The 27849-nt window shown below is 41.9% G+C and overlaps 1 protein-coding gene across 4 annotated transcripts in view; it reads left to right on the top strand.

The window, feature by feature from the left end:
- Positions 1-27849, top strand: part of cacna1ia (calcium voltage-gated channel subunit alpha1 Ia) — a 114570-nt gene that overhangs the window by 51593 nt on the left and 35128 nt on the right. For 3 of the 4 annotated variants that reach the window (XM_086054985.1, XM_086054987.1, XM_086054984.1), the window contains 8 exons: positions 2207-2316; positions 7225-7358; positions 11469-11566; positions 14841-15000; positions 21018-21366; positions 21456-21548; positions 24205-24529; positions 25438-25835. In XM_086054985.1, the coding sequence (XP_085911111.1) occupies positions 2207-2316; positions 7225-7358; positions 11469-11566; positions 14841-15000; positions 21018-21366; positions 21456-21548; positions 24205-24529; positions 25438-25835 (1667 nt within the window). The remainder of the gene's footprint in view (positions 1-2206; positions 2317-7224; positions 7359-11468; positions 11567-14840; positions 15001-21017; positions 21367-21455; positions 21549-24204; positions 24530-25437; positions 25836-27849) is intronic. The other variant, XM_086054986.1, reaches the window with a different exon arrangement.

Below are 27849 nucleotides of genomic sequence, written 5' to 3'. Positions count from 1 at the left end.
TCATCTTCAGTCAACAGAAGTGACAAAATGGCCGCCCCATGAGGTGGATAAAAGCGGGTGCATTTTGCTGCTTAACTTCTATTCCACAAATGCAATCTTAATCAGAATGCCCCATTTGAAGACACATTTCTATTCTTTGGCATTTGATCCGACGTGAGACTGACAGACTTCTGTTGTTTTGCGGTGTCTATTGTATATAGTATTTAGTGTGTAATTTATTGCTTTCACTTGTTATATTATTGCTATTTTGTTGCTGTAATGTAAAGTGCTTTGTTACAGCTGTAGCTGTTGTGAAATCCGCTATACAAATAAAGTTCTATTGCATTTGTGTATTCCCGCTGTGTTACAATTAGGTGCGAGCCTTATTCAGATTCAACTTTAAAGTGCTTCTTTTGCCGCAACCTGTGGAAGCACTTTTCAGAGGAAAAAGAAATGAAACACACCCAGCTACTAAATTGGTTCATGCTCCATTGCCCTCCATTTTATTATTGTGATGATTAGAATAGCTTTTCTCCCTCAGGGTCGCCGGCATAAAATTGAAGCTCTTTGGTTACCTGAATGCACAACGGGCGACAAAAAGAAATCACAACACGGAGTGGAATATTTTGTCAAAAGGGAAGAAGGTGTGCTTGCTACACTTGGAAAGACACAAAATTGAAGAAAAATAGGACGAAAGAGGAGTGTCTGATAAGGATCTGTATTGACACAGATTGTGTCAATTGAAAATCGACCAAAACGCAGTTTTTGTACCAGATTTACCAATAAATTGGTAGTGACAGGAAGGGGAGGGCTATAAGGGTTGAGTCTATATAAGAAAGAGGTGATGATAAGATGAAGACGATATGTTATGCTAACGGGTGAACGATCTCCCAAATAATTTAAGAAAAGGGTTGCCAAATCACTAAGAAATTAAGAGTCCGCCGTCCCTCTCATGTCTTCCTTTCATTTCTTGCTGATGTCACACCGGTTTAGTTTCTCGCCAACATGAGAAGGCGCCGACACGAGCAGACATCCGCTCGTCTGCTGGGATCGGCTGCTTGTGAGTCAGCCGCCTGCAGCCGCAATCCCCCTGAGAGGGTGGGCCATGTTTGGGGTCAATATGACGAAGAACGGCGTTTAGGCGCTTCAGTCACCGATGCTCGTGCTCTTGCTGACTGTAAGGGTTGGGATGTCTTTGAAGATGATTTCATAAAGTTCAGTTTCCTAAAATGGCTTACGCCTCACGATTTTCAATCTCAGACTAAAAACTGAAAGTCAGAAGTAAGTTTTATAGTTTTACTGGAACGACAACGCGCTCCCGTCGTCTCGATCGTTGGGTGTGAAGTGGTAATCCCAGCTGTTTAAGACAATATAAAACATGTTTGATATCATAAATCTTTCAGTTTTAGCGGTAGGATGAATTCTGACTGTTTTTCAGACATTAACGCTCAAAGAGTTGTAGTTCCATCTGTTACTTTTGCATGTGCTTTACTTTCCTGTCTGGGATTTCACTTTCATGTGGGAAGAGTTTTTTAAACCAATGGAACCATGGAAGAAACTCCCCTTAATTAATGTGGGGATGGCATATGTGATTGTGGATATAAATCTGGGTTTAATATGAGTCATCAAAGCAGGACAACATACCCTCAGTAGCCCCACCCGATTTAAAAAAAAATAATAATAATTTGTCATTTTTAGTTTAATGTGCTGCTGTACTGTGAGAGGATGATGTGTCATAAAACAAAAGATGAACCAAAAATCTTGAACTGCTTTGGCTGTTTTCGATTAGATTAAAGCAGTATACAACGTACAGGTTTCGAAGCAAATAGTTATCAAACATGCAGTAGGTGTTGTGTGCATTGGGAAAGACTTGCCTGGCCTCCATCAAGCTGCATTTTGTGACTCATTCAGTCCCATAGTGTCGGAAATAATGACAAATTGATAATAATGTCAAGAGTGTTTATTTTCCTTCCGGACAAACCATCCATACTTTTTCAGAACTTTCGATGCCAAACCTACAAAAAATGTTGGAGAGTAATGATTTCTATTTCTGTGCCTTTAAGAGGCTATGAAAGTTGTACCTATCCTGTTGTATGCCATTTCTTTTTAGGACAATCAAGAAAAAGGTGTCGGCGGTCACATTGATGTTTTAAATGTCGTAATTGTTTTGGATTTGAATCACTGTGTAAAACCGGTTCCAGCCTTAACACCAGCCTTGTTAATACATGGTTCGAGAGGATTAGCATCATGGTCATCTTGCTCAACTGTGTGACCCTCGGAATGTACCAACCCTGCGAGAACATTGACTGCACCTCGGACCGCTGCCAGATCCTCCAGGTAAGGTGGCCATCTCATATTCATCTTAAAGAAATGATGCCTCTGGATGCAGCTCCTTTTGGAGCTGAATGTCTGCTGAATAAATGCCGCAGTTGTTTTTTTTTCTTTCAGTAAATGTTAACATAACGAGAAGGACGTCAAAATCACTCAGTTCCTCCACTTTTTTTTGTATTTTTCTGGTACTCTAATTTGTTTTCATAAAATTACATACTGGCTACTAGGCTCCCTTACAAGCATGAATGCAGTTGGCCCCTGACGCTGAACGTTTCCACATTGTATTATGCACTAGATGAATCTGGCATCATTCACAGATCCATTTCTGCCCCGGTGATCTGTCTTCCTGCTTTAATCCTCAGTGTATTCCAACATCCCCCACAATAGCTCCTTTCCCTTTCCCTGTCCTTTGTTTCTCTAACAAGCCTATTGTTTCCTGAAGTAGTCAGGATGCCTCTTTTTGTGGCTAATGGCAACGGCAGAGATTTTGCTGACAATGCTTGTGTCATTAAGGATAAGTGTGGCCCACGCATTTTGCTTTTGTGAAATATACTCTCAACTTTGTCTTTTAATATAAAAGTGTAAAGGATGATGCTGTTTTAGTCACCCTGCTTGATGAAGGAAATTATTTTTTGGGAATATTGTATGTTTATTTTTTATAACTGAAGATATATGATTTGCGTAACTTGCATTCCTGTACATTAAAAAGCAAAACGTTTCTTAAGATAAAAAAAATAAGCAGAAATGCGCCTTTCACAAAACGTTAATGTGAATTTGATCGCCCTGTCAAACTGTACCCACGATACATTCATATGACAGCCATTAAACTTTTAATATAGACAATACTGCGCTAGATTCTTGAGGGATGCTGCATGAGACAAGGAAAAAGCAATTAGATTTTGATGAGGATAAGGATGCCGATACAGGGATGACTTTTTACAATTTGTCGTCATCTGTTCGTCATCCTCCATAAACCAGGAAGTAGCCTGTTGTCTTCCATAACAGATGGACAAATAAAAACAAATACGACACTCGATGAATTTTCACTTTTATTAACAGTTCAGCCTTGGTAGAGTTTTAAATATAAATATCTTCATCTTCCATTCAGGTTTAACATTATTAAATGGCTAGTTTCTTGAGTTGAGAGGGAAGGTTTTATTGATGATAAATGTTCCTGTTTATGAGTAGAATGTCCCCTTTTGCTTTCTCTGTCCTGCTCTACAAACTGTTCTACAAAAATATATATCGTCACTTCATACACATAACTCACACCTTTATTCTGAAGAGGACTTGAAATAAGTCACTCCTTCTCTGGCCTTATTTGTATCTGAGTGCGAAATGACTTTTGCTTCATCTCGAGTGTCGCTCATTTGCGCATGCCACCATGAGATACATATGCCATATATCTTAGTGTTTCAACATCAAAATCTGAGTTGACCTACTTACTGCATCCACTCCTTCCATTCCCAAATAGCAGCATATGAGGTAGCTCCCGTTTCACATCATGAAAGGGCCCCTTGACACGCAACACCCTCGCTCTCTTTACAAATCATGTTGATGATTAAACCTGATAGGCTGACTGAAAAAAGAAGCTGGCGGTGGTGACAAATAGCTACAATGAATTCATTCCCCCTTTCACTCGCAGCCGAGTGCAACACGAGGCGCAGCCCAATGTTGGATTACACGTGAGGCTGGCTGGCTGCATTATTTATCAAAACATCATTTGAACAGCTTATGAGACTCATCTTCTCTTCTATCCGTTAGAAATCTGGAAGCTCCGCTGACGTCTGACTTGTTGGCATCATATTGAATGACTCATTTGTGTCCCATTATAGTGCGCACTTCAGTTGGACGCCTGTACCAAATAGCCACTCATACAACCGTTTATTTTACACTTGAACAGGTCAAATAAAATAGCTGTATCAAAATTCAGCCTTTATGAGATAGAAATTGAAAAACTGCAGCAATATTTATTACCGCGATTGTAGTGTCCCTTTTGTGCCGGTATAGCAAATAAGGTGAATGAAATATCAAATGCAGCGTAGTCACCAATGCCTGTTTGACCATGTCAATTAAAAGAGAGCCCCCTTCTTGTCCTAATGGACGGACTATTGTATATGAAAACTGTTTAATTGAATTGGGTTTATAGGTATGATGTATTCAAGTCGGTTACTCCAAAAACGTACTTGCCATCCCCATATATTTTCAAAGCCAACCTGTGTCTCTTGTGCCTTCTATGATTGCCAGTTCTAAAACCGTCACCAAACTTTGACAGGTGTCTGTTCCTCGTACGTTGAAGAGGAAGGACACCTTGTTGAGAAAGTGACTGCTGGCCAGCATAAACTCAGTCAGCCTCCAGGCTTGTTTCGTAGCTTTATGACCGTCTGGCAGCCGTGCTGCTGCCACCGGACCAGAGCAGCAACAACAGCAACTGTGCGATGAAATTTGTATTTGATTCAAAGTGAGTCGACCTCTTGTAATTGGCTATGAAGTGCCCAGTTTTTGAGAGATGTCGTGAGATCTCTGACCAATACTACTAATGAAAGTAATGAGGCTTCAAACACTCTGAGGATTCATAAGAACCATCTAGCATCTTGTTCCAACTCGTGCATGGTTGGTGAACTAAATTAGACTTGACCTTAGATGTGGTGCTGTAAGGGGATATTGAATATATACAGCTGGAAGCCAAAGATCGATTAACGAACCTACATTTTATACAAAGATGAGGAAAAGAGACATGAGAAAATCTTGGAATTTGGACTTAAAAGAGCAAACTGTGCTACAGCAACAAAAACAAATTCCGCATTCATTTACCCTCTCTCGTGGGTTCAGGCTTAAAATTGCACGCTTAAAATTGTTTGTGAACTGAAAGGGGAAAGTTCTCTCCACGTGAAGGATATAACTACTGGATGCGTCCACCTTCCCCTCATCTGTGTTCTGCGTCCCGCTGTGGGCTACTGTTGACGCTTTTGTTTGTCATTTATCTTCTGCCTGAAACCTTCCAAAGGTAATAATCGTAAAGTATTTGTGGAAAATCGTTTTCCCATTGCAGCATGTGTATTGGTCTGGGCCATTTGTTGAGCCCACAAACTCAATTTTGGGGGCATTCCTGCTGCTTAAAGCTACGTTCACTCAGTTTGTCCCATATATTCCCTCTTTTTGCCGGCTAAATGATGATCGAAGCGGGCCACTATTGAGAGGGAACGCTATAACTGGCAACAGCTGAGTGCTAATGTCACTGGGGGTATGCTTACTCAAGCAAACTTTACTGCTGGCATAGGATGTTAACCTTGCGAGGCACTTATATTCACCAGACTACCGGTCTGTAATCTCAGCAATTCATTTTCCCAAGCGTCGAGATGATGCGTTTGTGTGGCCCGTTGGAATCGATTCGATCAATCGGTATCCTTTAAAGAGAAAACAACTTCCCTCAACTCAAACTAACTTTGAGTTTAGTTTTAGTGTACCAAAAAGCTTAGCTGTTGGAATAGCAGCAGTTTTAACAGAACCAAACAATATTCATAACACGGACTGCTTATTGACAGAGAGGATGTTGTCACTCCTTATTTACTAGTTTGCACAGGAAACGTATGATTGAATTACCACGTCGGGATTGACCCCCTTGAACCAATTTGAACCATCCTTGAGCCATATCTCACCTCATGCATACAGATCCATGTCAAATTGTCTTTTAACGGAAGGATATACTCCCCTTCTTATTATGGTCAGTGACCACAATAAGACTTACCGGCTACCATACTGAATATACGTACACAATATGTGACAGCGGCATATATGAGGGGAAAAAAAACCAAAAAAAAAACCATCTGTATTTGAGGATTTCCCTACAACAGCAGTTGAGCTTGACACCTTCACCTGTCATATTTTCTGTACGTCTACTATACGCCTGATTTTGTAGATGAGTGAGAACATTATTGTATTCTGGTCAGAGTAGAAAAGTCAAAAAAAGAACCTTTTCAGGGATATACTGCTACAAATCAACAACTGATCAGATATTTAGCAAAGACTGGGTTTGTGTGAAGAACGTCATCATCACAAAGCCAAATACTTGGCATATCCTGAAGCCTGCTGGCTATGACTGCTTCCACTACTCAAAGAAATTCCCTTGACTGACTTACAGTATTAGTAAGGCTGCAAATAGTCATACGGCCTAATACCCCACAAAATGTTATTTATCCCCTCCAAAAATAACAATAGAAGGATTAGTTTGTGATGTACAGTACGACGACAACTGGAAATTAAATCACACACCATTTTCCTCACTGCCTTCTCAGTTTTACTAAGGTTTGACCTTTTTCCTGATGTACTCTGGTCAAAGTTCATGTATTAAAGTTTGGGTTTTGTACAGCAAACACGAGTGTGGCACAGTTGTCGTATGCAAGATTGCCGTTTTTCACAATTTCAACGCATACCGATAAACATTGAAACCACATATCAAAGTCATTTTGTGCTCTGCCGGTGAGCAGTTTGCAGTCAGCAGTCGGGTGGAAATAACGAAACTAAAATCTTGGGATGGGGTTGTACAATGTGAACCTGTATTAAAAAGTATTTAAATTGCCTTTTCAAGGTAGGAAATTAGTCATAGATTGTGTTAAGACCATTAAATTGAAAAAGGTCAGCACTGAATCAAAACACATTTCTTCTTGACCTAGAAAATGTGTTGAAAGGCCTTCTGGATAAATTGCGGATCCTGCAGGACACAGGCAACCTGCGCATCTCTTGTCAAACAACTGTTGAATCTGGAAAGGTCTTTACGTTTTTCCAACGTCATTGTTTCCTGATGATTTTGCTTCTTTTCACAATAGAGGGACTACGCTCTCCTTGCCTAAGAGAATTATTGAACATTGCATCAAATCACTTTCCTGTAACTATTCTCATTGCCACTTCTCCCAGGCCTTCGATGCCTTCATCTACATCTTTTTTGCACTGGAGATGGTGGTGAAGATGGTGGCTCTTGGAATCTTTGGTCGCCACTGTTACCTGGGAGATACTTGGAACAGGCTGGATTTCTTCATTGTCATGTCTGGGTAAGATATACCATGCATGCTTGAGATTTCAACCATAGTCGTGGATTTTTATTTTCACTTTTGAACAATGTTTACCACCAGTCAGCAGTAGTAAACATGAAACTGTGTATTACAAGCAGATGTATTATGTTTTTTAAGACCTTGTTCTTTCATAAGCCTTTTTTTCAAATGGTGAAAGCAAAATACGCCAGTCGTTTGGAAACGGCTTGTTAATATGGAGTTATGCCCTCTCCGGTGAAAAACACAAATGCTTATGAGTGTGTATGATGTTGAAAACAGCTGTAAATGTGTCAAAGTTGTCATACGTTAGTGTGATGGATTAGTCACAGTCAAACACCAGACAAGGTAGAATGCGGTAAGGTGGAGGGGCGTTCGCCTTCATTTGAATTGAGACAATTTATTGTCAGTGGATTCCAAAATGCCTTTTTTGTGAGTGTCTGTTGGCACACAAAATTACCCCGCAAATGATTAAATTGCTCAATTAGTCTGTCAGGTTATACCTGGCTTTGTTTAATATGCATGTGTGTGTCTCTCTCTTTGGGGAGAGTTTGCGCTTTTGAGCAACTGCTTCTGCCTTAATTTCACTTCCACACATCTTTTAGATTAGTCTGGGCTAATTACCGAGGGCAGCAGCACCAGTGGAGGCAGGCCAAATCTCGGTCGACAGTCTGCTATTAGCTCGTTTTCTCAAGGCGACCACCTCACGCTCCTGCCATAATCTTTTCTTTTCTTTTATACACTCCATACATTAAATGTGCTTTATACCCCAAGCTATATCCGAGGCTCGCCTCGTTCATGCCCTGAGGTATGACACTTACGAACCATAAGAGAAAAAAACTGCGGAATACATTTCGATTTCCATTGTAATTTACAAAATCTCAGGTAGCACTCATACTTTCGTATTCCCTCTGTGTGTCCTGGGCTAGTCTACTTTATTACTGAAGCAACTGGGATTTAACTGGAGGCATAGTCTAGAGATGATATATTCATCAAATAAGACTCCTCCTTAATTCATATCTGTATTTTTTACCCTGATTTAGTTTGTTTTATTTTGGTTTCTACACTGCATGATTTAACCTGTCGGTCTGCAGAAAAACTGCAGCAAGCCTGGTCATCCACCAATCTTGTTCATTCGAACCTATGTACAATAGAAATATTTCTTTTTTGTCAAGCATGTTTAAAGCAAATGATGCAGGAAAAGTGCTTTGTTCACAGGGGCAGCTCATCTTTAATGGTAACTTTGAAGCAAGCACGTTGCTAATTTGACAGTTAAGTCGACGCGGCGTTGACATTTTGCGTCTTAAGGCTTCTTCTTCGCTGTCAAAGCGGCATCTTCTCCCTTGGTCTTCCCCACCATCAGTTTCTCCAGAGGCTTTTGCATACCGTTATGAACATACACACACACACACAATATTAAATAAAAGCATGCATACCAGCGCGGCAGGCTTTAGGCTAGCCGCTAATTACTTTCTCAAACATTGGGGCCTGATTGCGTGTGATGTGTACAGCATGAGACGTGTCTCCAATGTACATGTACACACTTTAGACACACATGAGGACAGTAGACTGCTAGCCTCTGAGGCACAGCTGCAATATTAAATGTATCCAATGGTACCGCAGATGTAATGGGATCACTAGTCCATGCAACTGTGAATAGTTTTGTTGGTGTCATATTTGTGTCACTAGCAAAAATCCAACTGCGTGGCATAAAACACCCAATCCTATGAGCCATCAAGCGCAACGCTAGAAGGCAAGTATGTTGAGTTGATCGCTAAAACAACTCCCTTTTGACGTTGTAGCCCTTATTCAGGATCTCAACTACACGCATTCAATTAGTTGAGCGCAGATATGATTGAGGTGGCTGGAGAAGGTTGGCCCCAAAACAACACTTTAGCTCTTCTTTAGTCTGTGACATTTCCGTCGAGCTGCAGAGTCACATGCGGTGTAACACTTTAGCACAATATTGGAGCTTGAATGTCGACACACTCACACAGGGAGCAAATCAAATGTTAATAATGACGTTTTACTGGGAAAATTGGTCGTCTCATAAGCAAAGGTGGTCAATAATTGATCATTGTCGGGGCAGGAAAGAGGAAGGTATTGAATGGAGGAAGCATCATATCCAAAACTTGTAACAGAAGGTGGAATTAATACATCAGGAAGACAGCCCATTTGGCAAAGATAAGCAGATAGCACATGTTGTAATATCAATTAAAAGCTTAGAGTACTCCTGGCACAGAAACAGTTGGGCTCAAGCTTGGATGGGACACAAACTAAACCAGTATTTTCCCTAAAATCGAATAATAATCCTTTAAATTTAAGAAGACATTAAAGCAGTGCTGCTCAATTATTTTCTTTTACGCCCCACCTCAGAAGAAGAAAACATTTTGCGCCCCACCCCCAACTATCCACCATTATAGATTATCAGGACACCTCTGCATAACATCCTTTCTACCTTATCATTAGCAGAAAAAACAAAACTAGATCAACTTATCACAAAAGATAACATCATTTACATTGTTTTTAGTCTCTCTCCACCTCTCTTTTCATGAGGGTTTGTTTACCGCACTTCATATCTCCTGCTCTGTACTGTGCGCACATGCTTGTTGCAAAAAAAATAATACACTTTTGAGCTAATACTCCCTACGCACACTGACAGTGAGAGCGCCACTGCCACCTACTGTAGCGATTACACTTTATTCTACAAAGTAGTATGGCAAAAAAAAAAAAAAATGTTGTTGGAGTTGACATGTATTTTCATCCTCAGCGCAATTTGAACCCTGAACCCTCCAGTCCCATAGCTCACGTTCTTAGCGACTTAGCTACTACCTCCCAAATCGCAATCCCTTACAAAACATTCCCTGAAACTTTGAAGAAAATCAGTTGAGAACTGCGCCCAGTGGAGCAGCACCAGCCCAAATGTTATGTGGTCCCTTCGCTTGCTGGGGGATACAATTAGTAGTTTGAGCTGCTGCCTGTCAGCTGTGGGCTACGACAGTTCAACCCTTCTCGCAACCGCTCCGACTCAAGTGTGAGCTGCTGTCATGTTGATGAGTCAATGCTGAAGTGAAAATCTTCCCCATCCGAGTGAGAGACAGGTTGCTGTGTTGTTAAGCCAGTAGATGATATTAGCCTGAGTATTGGAGTGGTGTCATGCTGCCTCAACACTGTTGTAGCCCCAGGCAGAGCAGTGTTCTGCACAAACACGCTTAAGGCTCCGCCACACGCACACTTGAACCCGAGTGGACTGTCGCACACCGCGGGGGTTCGGTAGCTAGTTCTCGTGGGTGGCCGACCCTCAGTCGGTAAATTTGCTGCCATTCAAAATTCTGGATTGCCAGTGAACAGCGTCGCTATGTCACAGATGTAACGGCCAATCAAAAATGTACATTAATAATTCTTCCGCCTTCTAAGTGTAAGTGAGCCTCCTTAAAATTGGTAGATGTGCTGCAACTGAAAAAAAAAACGTCGGCAGATCATTTGGTGTGTGGTGGGTGTAAATTACAACCATTCACACGCACGTTCACACTGAACTGAACTGAAGCTATTTCTTATGGCGATTGAAATTAGACCAAATTAACGGTTCAACCTCGTGCTGAAATCTGCTATTGGGTTCCAAGAGTCCTTTATTTCTTCACGCAATAACAGAAAAATAATCTTGTTTAGTGTCCATTCAAACAGCCGTGTTCCAAACACACACATTAAATGCCCGTCAAGCCTTCTCCTGGGAATGTGGTTTGGCTTTGGGGGCACAGACAGCTTAGCCATGCTGCGGAAACTTGCTAACAGATGCCAGCCTTTAAGTGAGCCACAGCATCCTGCAGGCAACACTTGGAATATCAAGCCATCTTTTTTCTTTTTTTTTTTTTTTTTTCCTGCTCTCATTTCCCTCCTCACCTCCCTTTCATGTAATTCCCTTCCCCTGCCTCTGGACCGCTGCTCATATCCAACACTGCTGGGACAGGTGAGATTGGATCAAAAGAATGACCACTGATGCTAAAACCCAACCAGGGATCTTCGCTCCACCCGGGGCCGTGCTTGTCTGTTTGGCATATTTTGACAACAGGAAGATAAACGTGTTCTTCATTCTCTCTCATTCTTTATCTGCAGCATGGTAGAATACTCTCTGGATCTGCAGAACATCAACCTGTCAGCCATTAGGACGGTGCGAGTCCTTCGTCCCCTGAAAGCCATCAACAGAGTACCAAGTGAGGCTTTTTTTTTTTTTTAATCTACTTGTGCAGTTTTCTACCATTTAAGCCTGTGTGTGTCTTGGTACTTATTGTGCATCTTCATGAAAAGTCATTTATTTGCGTTATGTCTGTGCTGCCATGCCACCTGTTCTCCATGGGGATCATTAAACATTCACGCTATCCTTAATCGCAAATCGTAGCTAGACCCTGAGTCACAGCTTCATCAAATCAGTTAATACTTTTTCATTGATCATGCAATAAGTGCTCTACTTGAATCTAAAACTTTGAGACAGGCAAACTTTATGATGCACCTTATTGCAATTTGGCAAAATGTGTGGTGGGGGTTTTCTATGAAATGTGCATAGTGTCAAACTAAGACCAGGAGTCTTGATAAGAAGCTTAGCTTTTGAATTTTAATTCAGTTAAAATGAGGATAAAGTCAGCTTGTTTATCAATCTATATTCTATAACTTAACCTATATCTTCTTATTAAAGTTAAAATCCAGAACCTTTTAACTGTGAAGCAGACATAAAGGGGTCAACCCCCAAAATTATTTCCAATAATATGTTCTATGCACCTCCACTAGTCTCAACACGACATTCTGATTAATATTCCATTTTGACATACAAGCAGCAAGATCCACCCGTTTTCAGCCATCTCAGGAGGCGGCCATTTTGTCACTTGCTGTCGACTGAAAATAACATCACAGTTGTTCGGGGCTCACTTGTTTTCTGAAGCTGAGCCATGATTGGTTGTTACCTAAGCCCTGAGCAACTGTGATGTCATCTTCAGTCGACAGAAGTGACAAAATGGCCGCCCCCTGAGCTAGCTAAAAACTGGTGGATTCCTCATATTGCACGAGCGCAATATTACTCATAATGCCGTGTTTAGAGCTTTAAGGGGGGCCAACATAAAATGCATGGGGGTGGGGGCAGGGAAAAATGATTTGGGGACAATAATACATCACACCAACCAATCTCTTGGCAGCAGATGCATGCCCATGTGTATCATATTTCAGCTATGCGTACATTACAACATTTCATTGCATTGTACGTGCTTCCTGTTTGTTACAAGTGACCCCGCGTGTAATTACTTTGTGGTAACCCGATTCCGTCCTCTATCCGTGACCCCATTAGAGGTGAGCAAGCGGGAGGGCTTCAGACTATTTGCTGCTCATTTTGTTGGATCGCCGCTTTGCCCACAGACAACCAGAGTGCATGTGTGCGACCTCACCCCTCACACACCTCAATTTGTAACCCCCTGACAAATTGTGCGATAATAGTCCCTTGCAGCGCGCTCACCACTGCATCTATGAGCCGGCGTGTGTAGGGTTTCTTTTCGTGAAGAAATCGGTATGAGACGGATATAGTGCAACACCAGCTTTAAGTGAACAGGAAGTACAGGTAATTGCCAGTAATTGTTCTTGACACTCTGCGTTTCCTCCAAAATGTTTAGTGTTACGTTTTTCCTTGCCCTGATTTCTCTTTTCCTTGTCACTTCTCAGTGCTCCTCCAGGCCGTGCCTCATTCTAGTTCACCATCTCTCAATATCACCCTCTCCTCACCCAATTAGGACTAATGGAACTCCGGTCTAATGACAAGGCCCCTTGGGAACAAACACATTTAGAATAGCCTCTAGCTGCCACCACACGCACACGCATTGGCACATGCAGACTCATCCGCAAGCAACACTGATGATGAGAACATTAGCAAAGACTGTGTGTGACACTTTCAAACTAACACATTATTGTCATGCCATATGTCTGTTAAAGTCGGTAACCACTGCCTTTGTGTGTTCACAACTGTCCTAAAAAGAAAAAAGTGATGCAATCTGTGATGGCTAATATATTGGCTAGGATCGAATGGTTGAGATCACTCGCACAAATAGTTTTTAAAACGTGCTCTCTGCTCGCTTATTTTCACGCTTGTATTGGGGGACTGAGGTGTCTGCTCTAAATATTGCGAGTCATTCCCAGCATTGTCTCATTTCTCAGCTTCTCACCTGTCACTCATCGCTTCTGCGGAATAAATGCACTGTTTTGTCGCTGACACATTAGCCTGCTGTGGAGCTGTTACTCACTAATCACAGCACGGCCCTGAAAAACACAAACACACATTCATCAGAGACAACGGCGACGCCCATGCTAATGATTGCAAACATGTCGAGTCTTGTTTCAATCACTTACACTACATTACACTATCCATACTCGGCTTTCGAGGGCGACTTTTATTTTAATGATGTTTTTGGAGATATGGACATACATTTAATAACTACTAGAATGTGAGCAACCCTAAATCAGATTTAACCCTTAATGTAACCTTAGGGCTTAACCGTCAGCGTTTTGTGCCGTCACTGATGACGCCTCCTCCCAGCATTCGTAAAATGTTATTCAAGTAGCATGCGCGCCAGGTGCCTGTATGGGTTGGCTTTGATCTCATCAGTGGATTTCACCTCTTCCTCCCGCCAGTCCAACCCCGCTGTCATCAGATGCCACTAATCACATCTCAACGTGTCAGCGCGACAGGAGAACTCATACACAGGGGATGAGGTCATCATTTTGGCAGGGAATATGTTTGTATGTAATTAAGATCCCTCCAGTCACGAGCAAGACTCGCATCCTCCTATTTGGGAGGTAGTTGGGTTGTTTTGCATGTGTTTCTGAAATTCTCACTTTGTCAGGTGTCGTGGTTCTGACAAATTTCCATTGCTCAGCGCTGCCCGGCAAGTGTTTGTCTGATGTATACCGCCTCCGCTGGAGAAGCTGTTATCTCCCACCAGGACTCTTGTTATTTCTGTGCAGAGGCTGCGCAGCCAAAATTCTTTCCACCGAGAGGTTATGTTGCCACTGACTGATCGAGATAGCTCAAAAACGCAAACATTTTGTGCAGAGGTGGCTCTTGGGCCAAGGAAGACTCTAGGTCAGGTTTCATCACAGTGGGAGATTAAGCAGTTTCTCACATTTTGATGGCGAGTTAGTCCTCTTTTGGGACTCAACCCGATCTCTTCATACCGCCGCCGTCATGCCGAGGAAGGACACATTTGAAATGCGATTGATTAAAGAAACAGCTCCATTGGTAATATGATATGATGGTATAGTGTTATAAAGAGGTGAGCGTGCCGTCAGACAAACGGACCCAGGGGGACGGGACACAGTTTTATAAATGACGGACTTCATCAGGAAAAATGGCGGACTGACGGATGACGGACGGGTATCCCGGCCGCCGCCGACATAGACATTGAACTACTGATTCAAAGATGCATTTCAGTGACTTTTCAAATGTACCTGCAGGTATGCGTATCCTGGTGAACCTGCTGCTGGACACTCTACCCATGCTGGGCAACGTTCTCCTGCTCTGCTTCTTTGTCTTCTTCATCTTCGGAATCATTGGTGTGCAGCTGTGGGCGGGGCTGCTACGGAACCGCTGTTACCTGGAGGAGAACTTCACCCTGTAAGATGATCCTCCTTGTGTAATTGAGCAATGCATAGTCTTTTGTTGTCTCTTTATAAGATTGATCTCAACCTTTTATGTCCAACACACCTAGAAAGTAGTATATTCTTGCAACTATGTTCAAGTAATATGACATTTAAAACTGATGGCAACTTTGAGGAAATCAACCCCAAAATGCTCTAACCCTAAACTTGATATTCTGATCAATATTGGGTTTGTGGAATACAAATTAAGCGGCAAAATCCACCTGTTTTTATCCACCTCAGGGGGGCGGCCATTTTCACATAAAAAAAAAATTTAAAAAAATCAAAGCTCAGTTTCAGAAAATCTGTGAGCTGTGATTGGTCATGACCTGAGGCCTGAGCAACTGTGATGTCATTTTCAGTTGACAGCAAGTGGCAAAATGGCCGCCCCCTGAGATAGCTAAAAACAGTTTTTGTTTTGTTCATATTTCACAAACGCAACATTAATCAGAATACCGTGTTTAGATTAGACCATATTCTGGGAAAAAAAATGTTTGGGTTGACTTCCCTTTAAAGAAATGCTTTAGTACTTTCCAAAAGGCAACTGTGATTCTAACACCGTCCTAAACTCTTTTTCACAGTTCTAAGATCCTGTGATGCAATAAAGAGAACGATAAGCTGAGCAGAAAGTCTAATAGGCGCGACTTCATCAGCATGTAAACTTACCTTTGTGGCTGACGGGGCTTCCTTTGCAACAAAGCATTCCAGCTATCGATTTTTATCAAAGCAGGTCTTCTCAAATGCGTCCAACCGAACTATTTTTACTCTTTTTGTTTAAAAAAAAAAAGAAATAAATAAAAGGGCAAGGTTCCTGTGGATTCAACAAATGTTGACGTTATACAACATTTGTCAGACAAGTGACGTGTATAAACTCTAAGTAAAAGCATGTCATTGACATGACTTGAACCGAAATGACAAAAATCTGCCAATGGGTTCGAAGTATTGTTTCGGCCAGCATTTGTTTGTTTGTGTTCTCTCCACCTCAAAGTGTTGCCTTCTCTCTCCTTGTCCTTGCCTTCTAAGAATAGGATTAGTTTGCGGCTGCATGCCTACACATATTCACCACACGCCAACACGCCTGCCCGCCTGTCTGTGTCACAATGACATTCACCTTGTGTGTCTGAGGCTTTGATTACATGGCATTCATTCTCTTGATTCCTTTTCATGCTGCTTGCGCTAAGCACAAATAGACAAACACGCCGCGTGATGCTAGTTTTCCAACGTGTCTATAAGATGCCAATACTGCATTGTTTCTTGTCTGGTAATGCTGATGCAGCGAGTGGTAATGACACTTGTAATAGTTAGATGGGAAGCGGATTTGTATCTGCCAGTGAACAAAAGACCTGTCTGCTTCATCCTCTTAAAGTTAAGTGCAGAAATTTACTGAAGTGAAACCTCTTCACTAACTTAATGAGGTAACCTCAACCGGTGGATTTTTGTTGCGCTTCATTTGGCTCAAGAGGTTTAAGAGGCTTTTTTTTTTTTTTTTTGTCATTTGTATTTTGTTAGCTGTATAATAGTAGGTTTTTCTTTTTTTTTTTTCCCTCGGCAAGAATGGTTTGCACACATTTCCTGACCAATTTCAATTTTATTAGATGCATTATTAGGATAGGAGAAGTGTAATTTTGCATGGAATTGAAACCTGCAGGAGAGAGACTGTGCTTGAGTGCTTGATTAGAAAGGTGCTAGTGAGTTAGCACTTGAGCGCTATTATGCTAAGTAAAGAGCTAATGTTGCATCCCTGAGAGGCAACAATGGAGTGTCACAGTCAAGTGCACCAATCACTTTGCCATCTGACACCTTCTGTCTCTTCATGTTTTCGTGTCACGCCTTCCAGCCTGTGCTCCTTCTTTTTTCCTCTCCAAATAGATGTCTTGTTTTGAATCGTATCTTCTACTGCATACGGTTTATTTTTGAATTAGCACCAATTGGTTTGAGAGTCCAAATGCCACTCGAATGTAATGACTGTGTAAAAACAATGTAAGAATATGTAGCAATGTTTATTTGTTTGATCTGGACTTTTAAACTTGAATTATCTGAATTGTGCCACTTGACAGCAGAAATAGTCACTTGAACCATTTACTGTCAATCCAGCCTAAGATACCGATTTTACCGATATAACAATATCACTTATAACATATAAGGTATTAGCCATACCTAGCATTCTTATCAAAACTTTTGACAGGGCCCTTGTTTGATCTCATTAGATTGTGCAGGTGTACCAAATGAAGTCTGGGGTGAGTGCACTGTATGTCCTCATATCAACTTTGGATGATGATTCTTCCTTCTCATTTTCTAAATTTGACAGCTGCTACTCCTTGATCCCTCTCTGCAGCTCGCTCTCCACCAGCAGGTGTGTTCTCAGTGTGATGCCAGACTTTTGTCACGGCCACGCTGCGCAATGCAGACTCACCAGTGGGGGGGCAACAGCCTTCATTCAAGCTCTCGTACTTCGACGGCGGCGTCTCCCTGCTTTTTCTTTTGTTCTCGGGTCCCAGTCTCATTAGCGCAATCACTATGCTGCGCATCGTGCGTCGAGGGCGGAGAGCGGAAATTCGTACGCGTAGTGCGTGCCCTTCTGCTCGACAAGCATATAACGCATTGCGTTGTTTTCACGAGAGCATCGGTGATTGGTAAGAACTGTAAGGCCACAGGCTGTTGTTAACAAATGGTTCCGCTACAGTTGGGATGCAACCGGCACGCTTGAAATTGGCGCAACCCCCAGCTGACAATGCAGCAAATGCATTGCCGCTCATGTAGGCGTGCACACCCATGGGCACCTATTCATAGCGCGTCAAATTGCTGGTGTGCGCGCACGCTGTTTGCCTTCAGCGAGCCTCGCTTCAAGCACACCAAAAAATAAGAGAGGAGGAGAGAAGAATAGAAGAATCAGACCTCAGTCTCCCTATTTACTTCACAGCCTTGTCTGAATACACACGCAATCATTGATCACCGGCGAGGCTTTTTGTCACCTGTAAAGTCAAGGATTTTTATCAGCAAGATACTGACTTTGTTTAATCCAAGGGAATAAAAAATGTTATAATATGCTACATAACTACTTTGTGCCTCAACTATTGAATCGGAGTTTCATGGAGGGGGGAATGATGCCAAACTCTGAATGTGTCATGCAGTGTCATTTTAGCAACACTGAAAAAAAATCTAGTAAACTGAAACGGTTGAGGGAAAATACAGTTTAATGCTATAAAGTGGACCCCGCACTCTAAAAACAGTTGCGTTAAAAATAACACAATTTGGGGTCAAAAATGGACCGATCCACAACTTGGGTCAATTTGACCCAACTTTTTGGGTTGTTTTTGCAGATAACCCCCCCCCCCCAACCCCCAAAATGGGTAATTTTGTACAAAACAATGCAAGAAAGTGGGTCAAATTGACCCAATTTGTGTATCGGTCCATTTTCGACCCAAAATTGTGTTACTTTTAACACAACTGTTTTTAGAGTGCACTATTCTTGGGGTGATAAGGGGCCAACCTGCTAATAGTGAAAATATGTGCATAATTTACACACATAAATGCTTGGACTTTGTTGTTTTTTTAAACACAAAAAAAAAAAAAAAGAATGTTTTGTGTTGTTTTGTCCATACTGTATACACGATTGCTTTCGGCTCGAGAAAATAAGCAGTAAAAATGATGCATTCAGGATTCATACATTCCATTTCTATGATAGATAGTGATCATGTGACAGCAGCACATCATCACTATTTGAGGGTTTTGTTTCACTTGTCATGTGTGTCTTTAATTAACTCCACAATGAGGCTCGGCGAATTTATGTTGTGACTTAACAAGCATCCGTTTTGTGCCCAAGTGGGGACTTTGCTCACCGTCAAAGGTGCACAGATGTGGTTGAACTCAACTGAAACGATGCATGGGTTATGAGTATGGCCATAAATCTTTAGTGCATCTTTTGTCCTCTGAAACGTCCTCAGGAAAAGGTTGAGGGACCTTCAGGTGTCGCGATGGCCATATAATGGCTCCTGGAAATGACCTCCTTCCAAGAAGCGAGCGTGTTATAGGGCATAAACCCGAGGCGGACGTGGTGTGAAAAAGAGCTATTTTAGTATCTGCCCATTTGAAGTGATACTGATGGGAGGCAGTGTTGGTAATGGTGTACTGCTTCGGGTGGTCAGGGCAATCAGTCAGCTTCATATTTTGGAGTTGTAATGCAAGGAGAGGCTAAATACACTCACCGCCTACCTGCTTAAGAGGTCATCAATGGATGAGATCTACTTTTCCGCTGATTTCACGCTCGGGCACACGCGTTTGCATAGTATCATATTCACTTTCCACATGACTTAGTTTACATGATTAAACAATCTGTTGTCTGCTGCTTAAAGGAACGCAGATACAATTTTGTGCTTGTCATTTGGTTTTATTAGCTTAGCAATTTTTTTTTCTTGTGTTACATGGCTATTTCAGTACCAAAACATCTCTCAATAAATCTGATATAAAGTGTGTACGCTACGGAAGAAGAGTGCAAGAAAACGTGGGGAGAGTTTCCATTACACATTCCCAAGCTTCTTTAATCAGTAATCTCTTGTCGCTTATTAGAATCCCACACTTGATCTCAGAGGGTGATGTAGGATTATCTCCCTGTTGCAACCACCGGTCAAATGAGGTCTTCTGGTGCAGTGGAACCGCATCAGCATTGGAACATTTTTGTTCTTTCTGACAGAAACAGAATCATTGGATAGTTTTTTTTTTTTTCATGCAGAGTTGTACCCAATATTTGCTTTAAGGATTCTATTCAATGAAGCACCCCCTGCCTGTTTCATTCTGACAGCTAAGCTAATAGTGAAGTTAATTCCTTTGCCAAACAACAGACCAGACAGAGGTCTTGATCTCACGGCTCATGGCTGGATTTTTTTTGTTTGTTTTTATGTTCATCCACAACCGTGCCACATTTTGGAAAACAATATTTTTTGCTGACTTTAATTGTTGTTGTTGTTCTTAAGGTGCACAAGTGTGATTCTCAAACATGGCCATTCATAAGGGCGTGCGATTAGGAAATTGTGTAATTGTGATTAAAAAGCCACAGAATGCTGTACAGCTTCAACAAAATAGCAGCGCTACTAATACTAAGCTAGCATTAGTACTGCAAACACACTGACATTAGTCATAGCTGCTGTGTTAATTGCATGACTTATTTGTAATACTATATTTGATTTTTTTTAAATGTACAATCAATTACATCTTGAAAGCAGGTGTGGAACTAACAGAACTGTTGCTAATTGTGCATCACTTCTAAATCCTCAGATCCCTGAGGTCCCCTTTTTTCTCCTTCTTTGTGCTGGTTTTATGCCCGGTGTTCGCAAATGAGGGTTGGGCGGCTTTTATTTTCCAGAGGTAGATATTCCAACATAGTCTCCGCAAAGCTCCTGAGACCCACGCTGACTGTTCAGTGTGAGGTTGTGTGATTTTTGTTTCATTTTGTTTTTTCTTACCGACGCATGTTATGTACGCTAGCGTAGCATTTTACGCTAGTGCATGATTCAGTGACACTGATCGCATTGCAAGGCCAATTACAATGTCATTTTACATGAAGTCACTTCTATAATAGACATTTTAAGGGAAGCTCTGTTAGAGCTGGTTCAGGTTTTCAAAAATAACTTGCAGGTTTTCAATACTCGAGGTATTCTGCTGAGCTGACAGTGGGATAATTCCTCTTCAGGGCACTCCTTTTGTCATGTACTGACCCAACGCATGATCCCCCCACCTGTATTCCACACTTGTCAGCATGCCTTTGCTTTGCTTCATTAGCTTTAGACCTAGTTTGCAAGTTCACTGCTAGGTCGGGTTATTTCCCCCTTCTCTCCATTTCTGTCTCACACACAAATCCACATTATATAGTGCTTTATTTAGAGCGATGATTCCCAAGATATAAAACAACATAACCTGAGAATTACTGATTAAATACGCCGAATGAATTAAAATGAACATAAAATTGAAATAAGTACTTACCTTAATTTGCTCACTCAGCTCTTCAGGATTGACCCCGCCACCTCCGTACTACCGACCCGAGGAGGATGATGAGCGCCCCTTCATCTGCTCACTGGCATCCGACAACGGCATCATGTCATGTTCCGACGTTCCCGCGAGGCGACAAGGAGGCCAGACATGCTGCCTGGACAAGGAGGACGCACTACACAGACAAGCTCTGGGTCTCAATCCTGAACCAATGTTAAACGGCAGCGGCGCCGGTGACGCCATGGGCCTGTGCGTCAACTGGCATCAGTATTACACCCGCTGCCACACAGGGAGCACGAACCCCCACAAAGGTGCAATCAACTTCGACAACATTGTCTATGCCTGGATTGTCATTTTTCAGGTAGTTTTTTTGTAACTTGTTTTCTGTACGTCGCCTCGACTTTAACATTACTCTGACCGTGTTTACGCCATTTTAATATTTCCTCATAGGTGATCACTCTGGAAGGCTGGGTAGAGATCATGTATTATGTGATGGATGCCCACTCCTTCTACAACTTCATCTACTTCATCTTACTCATCATTGTAAGTAACACATTGTTTTTTTTCATACATTACCAACCAGCTGGCGCCACCTTTCTGATATATGCGACTGTCTTGTTTTTCATCCAAGAGTGGCGTTTACCCTATGCATGTATGCACACAGATTTGCAATGCAGCAAAAAAATATGACATTAGTATCAAGAGGTTCGTTTTAGCAGGTGTCAGTCTGATTATGACTCGAAAAAGTTGTATTCCGATGCATGTCGATTCAGATTGGTTAGTCTGTCCTTTTCCCCGGTGAGAAAAGAAACAAATTAATATGTAATCGTACAAGCCATTTATGTTGAAAAAGGATGAATATCAAATGAATTATACCCACAAATATTTTTTTCAACTCAACCCCCGGGGAACACGCTTTCGATATTTGCTTCATGTTCAACCCACCACACTCAATGACTTTTGCAGTATGTCAAAGCAAGATAAACTCAAAGCTCAAATGATCCGTTAAATGATCCGTTGCTACAAATGGGTTCGCTTCTGGGGCTTCCTTGCAAGGATTCCCAGATCGAAGAAACCAAAAAAGAAACGTCACCTCCAGAGTATTAAACGCATCATCATTTCTGTCTGTCTGACATTATCTCCTAAGTCATGTGTGCAGCCAAGTGTCAGTCTCTGCATCAGTTCAACTCATTCACTGCCATTGACGTATTTGTTTGCCTTTTCACAGTCCAGCCGTTCATTCCCAGGAACGTATTCATATTTTTTTTTTCAAATGTTTCCAAACGTCAGGGTAAAAGAGGGTCTGAAAATGAGTTAAAGAGTAAACAGCTGTAAGTCATTAAGACCTGCTGACAAGGTGGCAATTAGGAAGTGTGCGCATGGGTGTAGAAGTTTAGACATAAATGCATGTTACAGCAGTTGCACAAAAGCGCAAAAACAATCAGCTGCAAACAAAGCCTGTCATCTTAATTTGTCGGTGTGTGGGTTCTAGCATGCATAATGCAGTGATCCTCTGAATGCTGATACTGGACTGCCCTCTCTAATTATGCGGAAAGCTGTCTATGATCTGATCAAATGCACATCACACACACACACGGCTGGAGGGGAATCAAAGCCCAGCACACCTGCAGAACTGTTTGACCCGCAGGCCACAGATGTATTTTGCCTCCCGTGCTACACACACACACACACACACACAAGCACACAGAAATCTCCATTCAGGTGGTTTTTTTCTCCGTTGTCCTCCTGACTACTTCTCTTTTACCTTCTCCTACATGTTTTTTAAATTACAGGTGGGAAATGACAAGTTATGTTGTTTCATCTTTATGTGCATGAAATCAATGCAAAGGAATCATTGCAATAATGGCGGTCATACAATATATGAGTATCCATCAGTCTTTTTACACGATCCAATTGCACAACACACAAAAGTATGAAAGGCTGTTTATTGCGACTTCCTCTTACACCACATTCAAAATTGTCTCATGAATAGTTGGATTTGAATAGCTTGAAGGGTAGCTTACAACCATTCCTAAGAATGTGAATGAATAGACTAAATATCAGCCTCACACTAAAAGCAATTAAGAATTAAAATGTGATGGAAGTTGCCTTTTTTTTTAATCCTATGCAGCAGTGGTTCTCAAATCTTTTACGTCAAGTATCGCCTCCAAAAAATACTTGGCTGTTTAATTACCGCCATAACGGATGGATGGATGACCAACATGAAAATACAATAGCGTAGTCAAAAGTGAGGCAGGGGTTTCATTCCGAAAATGTACAGTGTAATAATTCTTCAGTCACTGCATCATTAAGTTCAAACATTATCACTGCACTTACTTTTAGAAAAAGATAAATGTGTGACAAGGAACATTTCTAAATGATTAAATGCAAATGCAAAGTTAAATACAACTGAACAGTGCGTAAGAAATCTCCTAAACTAGATTAAAAAAAATAGTCAGTGAGTCATTTGAGAATTTAATACAATGAGTACTTTGTGTTCTATTATAAGCAGCCTGCATAGTACTAGTGGTGCTTATACCTCACTTTGAGAATCACTGCAGTATACAGAATGTAACGCAAATTAATGTATGTATGTTACCGATAATTTAGTGTATAAATATCATTCAAAAAGCAAAGCCTCTGATAGCTTGTGTACATTATTGTATACGTACTGTTGAATTGTTCACTATACAATGTTAAACAAGTAGCAATGTGCTTGAGAGCTGTTTTTTCTTTTTTTTTTTTTTTGTCCCGACTATTAAAATTCAGTTCAATGTCAAGAATCTGAGTTCTGTTTTAGATCCATGGTCAAATGGACTGAAGCATGAACATTGGTTAAGAGAGGATAAAGAAAGAGATACTCTAAGAAAGGGATTTGATGTTGTTAAGCGAGATAAAGGTGAAATGAAAAGAATGACAACTCAGAGCTGCGCTTTGGGCATGAGTTGGCTCGGTCTGTCTGCTCCAATCAGCCTCGCGTTGGTAGAAAGTCGGCCCTCTTAGACCTTTAGCATGCGTGCTAACATTTCTACAGGCGGATTGACGTACTTCATACGAATCACTGAGTGTGTGAAGACAAGTCAGTCTTGATTTCCACACCGAGCACCAGAGTAACTGTCATATTTTTACTGCACTGTGTTGAAAGCAAAGAGCTTTTTTTTTTTTTTCAATTTGTGCTTGTCCTCCCTTGTCCATGCAGATTGGTTCCTTCTTCATGATCAACCTTTGCCTAGTGGTCATCGCCACACAATTTTCAGAGACCAAGCAGCGGGAGCACCAGCTGATGCAGGAGCAGAGGGCACAGTGCCTATCCTCGTCCACCCTGGCCAGCATGGCTGAGCCGGGCGACTGCTACGAGGAAATCTTCCAGCTGGTCTGCCACGTCCTCCGCAAGGCCAAGAGGAGATCGGCAGCTCTCTACTACACACTGAGGGGCAAGCCCCCGCCTGCTGGCGGAGGCAGGGGCAACAGGCGGGGTGGAGTCAATCAGAATGGAGAGAGGCATCACCCGAGGCATCCCAAATGTGAGTAAGATACCCGCGGCTCAGTGAACTCAAATTGACAGGGAGTTGTCGTACAATTAAAGGGCTGCGCACTTTGGGGCCACCTCCAAAAGCCCTGTGGGAAATTTCTTGCTAGCTGTGTGTGCATATTTTTATATTCTGAGAGACGTATCAGGATAAATGTTCTTGTGTGTTCTTATGTTTTTTTATAATGTTTGGTGGTATGGTACGCCATACGTTGGAGTTTTAGCCACGTAAGTGCTATGTTGCTAGAGTGACTTATTGGTAACGGAGCGTTGCTATTTTGTGTTACAGTAAAGGCGCTATTTTTGTAGACGGTGCATATGATGCAGGGCGCAAATATTGTTGGATCCAGATTTCTGTACTAGCACAACGCTCACAATTTTACACACACACACAATTTTCCAAATGAAAAGTCCCCAAAAACTCAATCAATCGGTCTCTCATGATCACAGCCTCTTTTGATTTCTTTTTTTTTACATTGTAGTCATCAGTGGAGGTTGAACACGCCTATTAAACTAAGGGAGGAGTGGAAGGTACAAATCGTCGCTGTCTTGTGAACAACACCTATTTCCAATTTTGTATTTGTATTTTTTTTTCTTTTTACACGTTATTGGGATGTCTGTAACGTGGAAACCCCATTCAAGTAAAAATGTTAAAAAATGAAGAAAAAAAAATGTTTTTCACAGGACAGCGATGATATGCGTTTAAAATTTTAAACATCTAAAAAAGAAAGAAATTCATATAAAAGAAATATCCAAGCAAAGGAGATATACCTAAAAACAATACAGTCATGAAGTATGGAATCTTTGCATTTGAGTAACTGCAAATCATACCAGCCGCGTATCCTCGAGCGAAGAGCTATTTTGCTCCTCTGCTACTTCCTTTATGTGTCCACATCTCTACAGTATGCCACTGTCCACACCAAAGCAAGCAAGACCACGAGTTCCAGCCACTCGACAACTCCATCAGCCTGGCCGTACCTCCGAATCCACAGGATTGCCCTTTGTGTGCTTTAGCACTGGAAGAGGGTCCCAGGACTGCGGGAGACGCCGCCAGTGGAGATGACGACGAGGGCGATGCTGTGGAAGAGACGGACAAGGAAGACAACCACTTAGAGGAGAGGGGTGATGCTGATGAAGGGAAGAGGAAAAAGAAAAGAAGCTGTTTTGGGTACTGTAAGGACGTGTGGGATGAAATAAGGAGGAAGCTGTGGGGCATCGTGGAGAGCAAGTACTTCAGCAGGGGCATTATGATTGCTATTCTCATCAACACCATCAGTATGGGCATCGAACATCACAATCAGGTAAGACGTTTATTTTGGAAGCAGGGATGCCAGAGTGCTTTTTGTGACCAAAAAAAGAAAAGGGAAATAATATCAATGGTGCCTACCTAGCTCAATATTTCCTCGATGGTCCTTTTACATTAAAACAGCCGTTTTGTTAGTGACACATTGAGAACGCAATGAAACAACTGGTAAATTTGCTCAAATCTTTGCACTCTCCTGATCAAGCTTGTCATGTGACTATCGGACTGAAATGATTCTACTTTTCGAACAATGACAAAGAATAGTGCTGATCGTGATTTTCTTTTTTCTTTTTTTTTATGGAAAGACTATTGGATCCCACTGGAGGAACAGAAATCAGATTCATAGTTGGTGTGCATGCGTGTATGTGGCAGCCAATCCAGAAAACCTTTAGTCAAGATATTTGGGGTTGAAAAAAATTAAAACCAGCTTCTTTTCTTTCTTTTCTTAGTACAATTATAATGGTCGTCAATTATAAACGGATTTTTGCTATTCACGGGCCTTGCATAGTGGCGTCCACTATATCACATTTGAGGACATGGTCTCAGGCTTGTAACTTTGTCATTTCAAGTATGGCTCATGCTTTGCAATTCAGTAAATTTCTATTCATACACCGCCCAATCGCAACAAATTAACACTACTAACATTGCGGCCCATCAGATTTCAATATATGCAAGCCAGTCTTTAGTATGTTTTTTTTTTTATTTTCCAAACATTCGTGACTCTATAGGGATTACCTTCCCTTTGAGTCTCATCTGTCAAGCTGGAAAAAGATCACACAAACCAGCCGTTTGATGAAGAATGTGTTTGTAAATAAGTCTAAAATTATTTTCCAAACTCCTAAAATCACTTTGAAGCTGATGAAGCTTTCCCAATTGAACATCCACTTGACCTCATGTGTGCATGCGTCTGATCGGCGTGTTTGTGCGCGGTGGCGTGGGAGGGACGTGTCGCTGCCAGGATGCTTCCTGACAGAGGTGTAAACATTTAGCCCGGCGACACATCCGCTGAGGGAGAAAACTGCCAAGAGAGCACCCGCAAACACGTGCACGTGATGTTTTGCTGGCACCCGTGTATAAGAATATTCACTTTAAATTTGGGTGTGGGCAAAGATATTTTTTCCCTTATTTATTTGTTTTTTTATTGTATTTCTCGCCTCCTCCCTCCCTTGCTACCACTTCTAATTATTTTCTCCGAGAATGCCTTCGCATGCTGCTTAGCCCACTTTGCTTCCTGCTTTCCTAGCAATTTTCCTTCCTCCCGTCCTTCCTTCCTGCTTTTACCCCAAGTGTCTTGGCTTCTCTCCGACTCTCTACGTCTCCCCGCTTCTGCCTCTTCCCCGTCCACCCCCGCACTCTTTGACAGTGTACGGAATAGTTTCTTTCCCCTGTCTCTGAAGACTCTAAAAATAAACGAAGGCTGAGGGAAGGGGAGGCGGTTGGAAGCGCGAGACAGGCGCCGGTTACACAGCATTTTTCGTCTCCATTTCCCGCGAGTTTGTGCGTGCGCATTTCAAAGCAGGCATATGTGCAAGCACATGCATTTGCATGCACACGCTCACCGATGCTTTTGTCTGCGTGTCCTTTGAGCCTTCGAACGCGAGCAGTCATTCCGTTACGTGGCTGTTCTGCGGCAGTAAGGTCCAACCTCATCGAAAACTGGAGCTCGAGAAGAGATGTGCTTGTTTGTTTCCCGCATAAAAGGTGCTAAAGGGGAACTTTCATATCAGGGGTTATACCACTTACAAGTGAAGCACTTGATTGCGACATCTCACAAGACACGTTTGAAGTGTCCGTTGGCAACACACGTGACTTTCTTGCACATTTATGAAAATTGCTTTTACAAAGGTAATGCCCAATAGACCGCAGACCTCCACTTACGCCCTCAAACTTGTTTCATTGAACATTTCATTGCTGGATGAGGTTGGTCATTTACACCACTTGGCCCCAATGCAAGTGGATTGTAACAGCAAAAGGTGAATCCAAGTAATAGACTTTGCATTGAACACAGAAAA

The sequence above is a fragment of the Filicampus tigris genome, chromosome 16 (genome assembly GCF_054856515.1).
Source record: "Filicampus tigris isolate MCC_2025a chromosome 16, RoL_Ftig_1.0, whole genome shotgun sequence".
Lineage (NCBI taxonomy): Eukaryota > Metazoa > Chordata > Actinopteri > Syngnathiformes > Syngnathidae > Filicampus > Filicampus tigris.
This window is presented reverse-complemented; position numbering and strand designations above follow the sequence as displayed.